Here is a 7,919-nt window from a genome sequence, read left to right on the forward strand (position 1 = left end):
AACCTAGGTCTCCCAGATCATAGGATAACACTCGTATCAGTATACCACACTTGCTCTTTAAACATCAGCTTTAATAGTTCGTGCAATTTCTGTTTGCATAATAAAAAACCCTCCACTTATTCTGACACCCCATGCCCATCTAGTGATATATTACAGGATAAAAAATATAATGATTCACTGCTATCTTAAGGACCCTGGAAAGGTCTTTTGTGCTTGGTGAAATAAAATATAAAATTCACATATAGCACAGATTAATGTCCCTGATCTAGACGCACATATGCATTATTTTGATTCTCTCAAGTGATCCATTTGGTGAAATCCGAATCTGCTCTTCAAACCTGCCTTAATTTATGATATGATTCGGGAAACTGAAAGGGAAAGCACTGAGGAGGAATCTATTGGGGAAGGCAAACCCCTCCCCCCATTTGCTCACAATATACTTGACAGCATTCCTATACCAAATACCTGAGTTAAAAATACAGTTCGGGTAAGATTGGAAGTTGATTTATATCAGTCAAAATGTTCAGCTCTTATATTTCTCCCTACTATAGGAAATCAAGGACAAAATAAGCATGTACAGCTTAAAACAGGGCACTGCAGTGTATATCCACATGACAACTCTGAATTCAGGCTACCAAAGGCCAGTGAATAGTTAAACAGACTGGTTTTAGCAAACCATCACCAGCATTTTAAATACTTTGTTCCTCTCTTAAAGTTGCACCAATCCAACAATACCAAAGTAGCAGTATAAAAGAAAAGTCAAGGTCAGACATTGAAATCACAGCAATTTTTTTTATTGATGAGAAATCTAAAGAGGCCTCTGCCACAGACCACATTCAGTATTTGCCTTTACGGTAAGACAATTTAAAACTTCTGTCTCATTCTGGGGTTAAAAAAAAAAAAAACACCTTGAATTTTAAAAATGCAAATGCTCCACACAGAAGGCAAGTACGGAAAGTGTGCACGAGGATGTTTTGTGTTGTAGGGCTCGGCTGTTGCCCTCTGCCGCTAATCAAAAGATTCTTATCACCTCCAAAAGGAGATAAGAGTGAAGGAGATAAAGAACAGAAAAATTTCATATCATCTTAGGAAGGGCTTAGAAGGTTTGAAGGTGCCCGAGGATGCTGCTGTGAACTTTTATTAACATCTAGTAACAAAAGAGAGTTCGGAAACAGGAAGAAACCTTCCTCATAAGCGGAAGCTCTCTCTTCTTCAGTTATGTTTTCACTAACTTTATTGTAACTCAATATTTTTTAGGACTCCATCCTCACCCATACACATTCTACTCTTTTAACTTCTTTCAGCCTCTATCCAAGCTGAAAGCTTTCTTATTCCTTACTCCCACACAATCAGGCACACATCTTTTTGACAGGTATCAATGAATGACTGAGACTTTTTGGTGATGGCACCAAGATTACAGCATGTTATTTATTTATTATTTAGAAAATGTATATACAAGCTCTCCAGAGTCCTTCTTGAGGTGGCTCTCAAAGTTCAAAGACAGTGTCACTAAAGCTATCAGCATTGCCTCTATTCTAAGGGATGTCTTGGATTTTCAGTGCTGGAAGATGCTTAAAGCTATGAAAACAGGAAAAAAGTATCCCCAGAATTGGTAGGTCTGAAAGGTTTGCGGAAACAATGGCATCTAAGCCATATTGCCCCATACTTTACATAGCTTTGCACTGACATTATATAAGAATCACCAAGATCTTATAAAGATGAATTATAAAGATGAATCCCACATGCGTTCAAAAAAAAAAAAGGAAAGTTGGGCAGGAATGCACCAACATCATTTGTGACGAGGCGCAGATAAAGAATGTGTTTTCTGTTTTGGGACCTTTCTTTTCCACGACAAACACCCACAAAACATGCATGGTTTTATTATTTCTTGTATTAAATCTTTTTCTTCTTTATTAAAAAAAAAACATGCATGAGGACGATGCTTGCGGAAGGAGAGTTCTCGAAGCAGATCAGGAAGATGTGGCTTTGGGACAGGGAAACCCCCCCAAAAATGGAGCGTGTGAAAGCAGCCTTATACAAAACATCCTTACCATTTGGAAAAGACCCTACTGCTGCTGAAGGGACGCCAGCGTAAATGCCATGGAAGCCACCAGCCTTCTTAAATCCCTGGGGACTCTGCAATCTAGTTTTGACTGTATCCAAAGGGAACAATATCAGGTCAACACACATTCCAGCTAGTCCTCCAGCCTACAAAATACAGAGGGACAGAAAGACAATATATATTTTACTGACAACAGAAAGGCAGAAACAGACAGAGTTGGGCAATTAATGAGAACTGTTTGAGAACAGGGATTAGTCAATGTGGTGCAATGGATAGTAGAAGTTGGAGAGAAAAGGCTGACAGTCCTTACTTAACCATGGAATCGCTGAGTTAGCCTCAGACCAGTGATCTTCAATGTGGCAGTCATGGGCACCGTGATGCCTCCTACTGGGTTTCCTGGTGCTGAATTTTTTCTTACTAAAAGTATCCAAAAGTCAACAGCCAGTTCTGGCTTTCACCTCATCCAAAGTGCTGCAGAACCTTATTACCCATAGCATTGTTTACTGAAAAGTCTCAGCAATTTATTGTATTAATTCACACTTGTATAATTCTGCCTTGAGATTCAGTGAGAAAGACACTTGCCCCTCACAGCCAGCTGGCCACAGTATCTTACTTACTAAGAGGTGGGAGAGACACAAGAAATGAACTGGGTTAACATACACAAATCAGAATCTGTTCTTCTCATCTGACTGCCTGCCAGCATGGTGTAGGTGTTGGAGTATGGACTAGGACCTGGGAAAGCCAAGTCTGAATCCCTACTCTGCCATGGGAGTTTATTGGGTGACCTTGGGGCAGTCATGTGCTCTCAGCCTAACCTATTTCACAGTGTTCTTGTGAGGAAAAGGAGGAGGAGAACAATGCAGGCTACTTTGTGTCCCCCTTGGGGAGAGAAACAGGGCATAAACACAGTAAATAAATAAAATCAGAGCTTGCTGCATAACCACATTTTACCTCGATGTGAATTTCAACATGAAAAAGAAGCAAACAAGAGCACACAGCCAATGGACTAAGTAATACTGTACCAAGGTTCAAATTATGATTTGTTTTAGTCCTACAGGTCACTTTCTTCTTGTTCACCTTAAATCCTTATCCAGAGGCTTGTGACCAGTGCTTTATTCACCAGTACAACCATTCCCTTCAAAACTTAAGCGACCGGAATAATTCCTGTCTGAATATGGAACACTGAACAGGGGAGGTGATCTGTAAACTGGAGCATTATTGCCCTCCGAGCACCAAAGCTGAATCAGCCCAGCTTCTCCCTTGAAACTCCCGCAGAGTTCTAAAAAGCCACTTGCCTACTAATCAGCAGTGTGTAAAGAATTTACTTCTACCTATTTAATTTACAACCTGCCTTTCTTCCCAATGGCTTTCTTCCCAAAGTGGCTTACATCAGTCTCCTTTCCTCCATTTTATCCTCACAACTTCCTGTGAGGATTAGGCTGGAAGTGGCTCATGGTCACCCAGCAAGCTTCCACGGCAGAGTGGGGATTCAAACCTGGGCCTCCCAGATCCTAGTCTGACACTCCAACATCTGTGCCATACTGGCTCTCTCATACTGAAGGTGACCAAGCAAGGAAGTTTTAGATAAGCCAACTTTCTTTAATGATGAATAAAGCATATTGAGCAGGATGGCTAGCAAAGATTTTCATGGGCTAGCAAATATTGAGGGTATTTGCTAGCTGCACTATCGCATGGCACCATTTAATGAAATTTTCTCATAGTCAGCCAGCAAGTAATGTAAATTAATTACCCACCCACCCAGCCCGAGTATCTTGAATAAACACCCAAACATTCATATAAATGTTTATTGGCTTGAAAAAAAAATCAAGCCCAACAAAGATTTGTTTCAGCTCACATGGTACTACTGAAAGCTTGCTTTGATAACAGCAGCCAAATAAAGCTGTACTCCGTGCTGATATTCCTTTTTATCCTATTCAAGAGGAGCTCACTAGCTACAGTTAAAGTTTTAATCAATAAGTTAATTACTCTTTTAATCTGCTTGGCTATTTTGCATGCATTGATTTTCTCACCACCTTCCCCTATCCTTCTAGCTCTTTTTCCATCAGAATTCTTATCTCCAGCAAGTGATTAAAAAGAAAAAAGAAAATTGATCTGATTTTAATCTTGCCATCTTGCAAAAGCATGAATCAAAAGTTACTAATTGCTTCTTTGGATTTCAAACTTCTGTATCTTAAACTCAATTTAAATTCATGAAGTGGCTAATGGAGCTTCTGCCAGAGAGTGCAAATACCTGACTGACTTATTCCATCTGTGGAAAACAGTAATGATTTTTTTTTTTTAGACAGCAAAGCAACTTAGACACCCTCTCTCAATACCACGTCTGCAGCTTTAAGGCTGACTGCATAATCCTTTTACTTGTCTCCTGAAAGACGATTCAAATGTGCTCTGCTATTATGAACCTATTTCATGAATGCAAGGTCCCTGCAGGCTACCTTTGGTCTGTGCTGCGTGGACCTGTCACCTCTAGAAACACTGGAGAGGTCCAATAACTCAGTGATTTGAACACATGATTTGCATACATAAGTTCCCCTGAGCATCTCTAGTTAAAAAGATCTCAGGGCCAGGACAGCCTTTGGAAAGCTCTACAGCGGCTTCATATCTACAAATTCGTATCTTACAGATGGGGAGGGGGTTGTGGCTCAGTGGTAGAGAATCTGCTTTGCTTGCAGAAGGTTCCAAGTCCAATCCTTTGGATCACCAATTAAAGGATCAAGTAATAGGTTCCGTGGCAGACCACTGTGTGAGACACTAGACATTCACTGTTAGCTGGACAAAAACCAACCTGTAACTATGCATGCTTGAGTTTATCATGAGATCTAACATAAATTACTACAGTCTTATTGTGAAAGCGTAACATACTTTGTATAGGCTGGGATTAAAACTACAGAACGAAAACAAATAGCCTTGGCATGAACCTGGCAAAATGTTATTTGAGGCCTGCAAATTCCTACTAAATGTACACAATACATGAGTGGCCTTTTTATACCTCCAACAGACAACCTGTAAGTTACAAGAAGTTCAACTCAACAAGTACATATCATGAGTAAAATCTGTTTTACAAAAGCTGCTCTTGCAAATGCAGTGATAGTGGAAACATACATCTCCAGCTCCACAAATCATGCCCAAATCCTTCTGTCATCCTTTGTACTAGGAATGTTGATGAATTTTAATATAAAGTGTATATGTTGCGCAACACTTAGAATTTCCTCCAAGCAAGGCCACTCCAGAGTACACTCACGACCAAGGCAGGAACCTAGATGGTAGCTACCCACCCTTTGCCACTCTCAAAACTAACAGACTGTACACTGCTCTAACAAAATTACACAACTGAATCATCTTTTTCCCCCCAAACATGTTTATATGGGAGTCACCCCCACAACACTTCTCAAAACAAGTCGCACAATAAATCTGTCTTCCTCCCCATCACTTGTCTACATCCAATTCAGCCAAAAGCGTGGGGAGGGGGGATGTCTTTGAACATGTGCTGCCTGACTTTACACAACCTGCCAGCTGCTTAGAAAATACTTCAAGCATCTGAAGTCATAGGCACACAAAAACTCCTCCCACAATAAGTCTATAAAATGCCACAAGAGTTACTTTTGTTCTTGCTGCAACAGTCTAACTTGACAATTCCTCTGGGACAGTCAACCATGATTTGTCTCCCACTCTTCTGGGCTTCTAACAATGTAGCGTAGCAATTTCTTAAGACCCAAGGTGATCTTAGAACAGAGATGGGAAGAACCATACACACCACCTTGAGCTCCGGGAGGGGCAGTAATAAAAACAGATAGATAAATGGGTCAAACTCTCATAGTTTTACTTTTTTAAGGTAAAGACAAGATAGAGGACAAATGAATAGGGATGGTAGATCTGGGGAAGGGAGTAGATTAACCCTTTCCCTTACACTATTTGCATGAATTAAATTTCCCTTTCCAATAATATTTGGAAGCTGTATTAGCACCTATGGAAAAGGATCATTTGGGATTTTGTTAAATGGAAGCTAATGATAGGATTTTTAAAAGAGAAATTAGATCACTGTATTACAGAAAATTAATTCAACATCAATTAGTGTTGCAACATCAGAAGAATGTAATTATCATTTTCACATCAGTAGAAAAGTACAAAGCAGGTACGTATTGCAACAGCATGGGATGATTCACTTTGTGAATCTATACCACACACTGTGAAGGGATGGTAAAAAGAAACAGATTGACTGTCACTGACCAGAGAGATTACACGCACACAGCTTCAATCAAGTAAATTCTGAAAATACCTTCATCCAAAATTAGTATAAAAAATTCTTACAATAAGAGGGTATACATGACCACTCAGAAATAAAGTAGCTGCATTCATTTTTCCAAATTATATTTCACTCTGTCAGTTGATGCACAGAGGACCACACTATAAAACACTGATCCTAACAAGGATTAGGAAAGATTCATTCCAAAATCAAACTTGCATAAGAAAGGGCTATAATTCTTGTACTTATGTTTGCAACAATCTGGTGAGATAGACTAGAATGAGAGAGAAAGAAGTCAACTGAACACCACAGCCCCAAAGAGGACCATGAGAAGTAAATAATTTGACAAAGGCTTTTTGCTTAGATGGCCATGTTTCCAGAAAACTCAAGATTAAAATTAAAAATGCCACATTGTTAATTTTTATTAGTTCTTTGTATTTTTATCCCTCCCTTCTGGAAGAAAGCTCAGGATGTCATACGTTGTTTTTCCTTCTTTCTTTACCATCACAACAACTCTGACAGCTAAGTTTGAATGAGAAAGAGTCATTGGTCCAACATCAAAACCCCAGCTATTCTACCACATCACTGCTGTTTAAAAAGAAGCCATGGGAACAACACGGGAAATCCTGAGCCAAGAGAATCCCCAGCTCGCAGTTCATCTTTAGTTTGTCACACATAGCGTTCTTTCCACCCATTTTACATACACAAACACAAAATGAAACAAATTGCAACGATAGGCTGCAATTCAACTATGTTTACCTGGGACTAAGCCTCTCTTGCTGTCGATGTGGCAGCAGGTGTATGATTTAAATGCGGCATATAATTAGCAAGGATATAAGAGCCTAGTGTTAATATATCATTTCTCTCCCCCTGCCCCTAAACATTTTCTTTCGCTTGCGAAGTGGTGTCCAGCGAAATCCTTCTTTTGCACTTCGAACTTTATCTCATTGTTACGTCATTCGCTTGTTTATTTACCTTGAAGAACTCCATCCAAATCCCCACTCAGCCACTCACTCACCGTTAGGGAGACCAAGAAATCACCCCGGTCCATGTGCACAAAAGACTTGACCCAGGCAAGGCAGAGACATCAGACTCTCGCCGCTCATGGGCGCAGCCATATTACAACCCTCAGCCCCGCCTTCAGTATGTCATATGACCACACTTGTTTACATCTTGCCATAGTCGACTCTTAGCGCGGAGCTACATCGAGCGCATGTGCAGTGGCAACAAGTGAAGCTCGTAAGCTTTCCTTTTGCCCTCAGAGTATTTCATTGGAGAGTATATTCCACGTTCCCTCCTCCCTCTGAGCATATGCCGAGCTATTCATAGGACTGGGCTGTTAATCCAGAATGCACGTCAGTTTCCACTGTAATTTGTCTTTCCTGCCGCCCAGTACATACAGAGTTCTGGAGGAAAACGTCCTGCCCTTTGAACAGAAGCTGGATGTGTGGAAATGGGCAGGTGAAGCTTTTCAGGACATGGAGCTAAATAACATCACCTGGTAAATAGCTGCCTGTCAACAGTCAGGCATGCTTTTTTCCTGCCAAAATGTTCCCAGAAAACTATGGAACAGGCCAGAATGGGCCCCAAAGAAAT

At 40.4% G+C, this 7,919-nt stretch overlaps 1 protein-coding gene across 1 annotated transcript in view; it reads right to left on the minus strand.

The window, feature by feature from the left end:
- Positions 1-7,424, minus strand: part of SLC25A26 (solute carrier family 25 member 26) — a 142,002-nt gene extending 134,578 nt beyond the window's left edge. Inside the window, exons 1-2 of the mRNA XM_054975671.1 lie at positions 7,342-7,424; positions 2,052-2,208 (exon numbers count right to left, since the gene is read on the minus strand). Of these exons, the coding sequence (XP_054831646.1) occupies positions 2,052-2,208; positions 7,342-7,374 (190 nt within the window). The 5' untranslated portion in view covers positions 7,375-7,424. The remainder of the gene's footprint in view (positions 1-2,051; positions 2,209-7,341) is intronic.
- Between the last annotated feature and the right edge of the window lie 495 nt (positions 7,425-7,919).

Source organism: Eublepharis macularius, chromosome 4 (assembly GCF_028583425.1).
Source record: "Eublepharis macularius isolate TG4126 chromosome 4, MPM_Emac_v1.0, whole genome shotgun sequence".
NCBI lineage: Eukaryota > Metazoa > Chordata > Lepidosauria > Squamata > Eublepharidae > Eublepharis > Eublepharis macularius.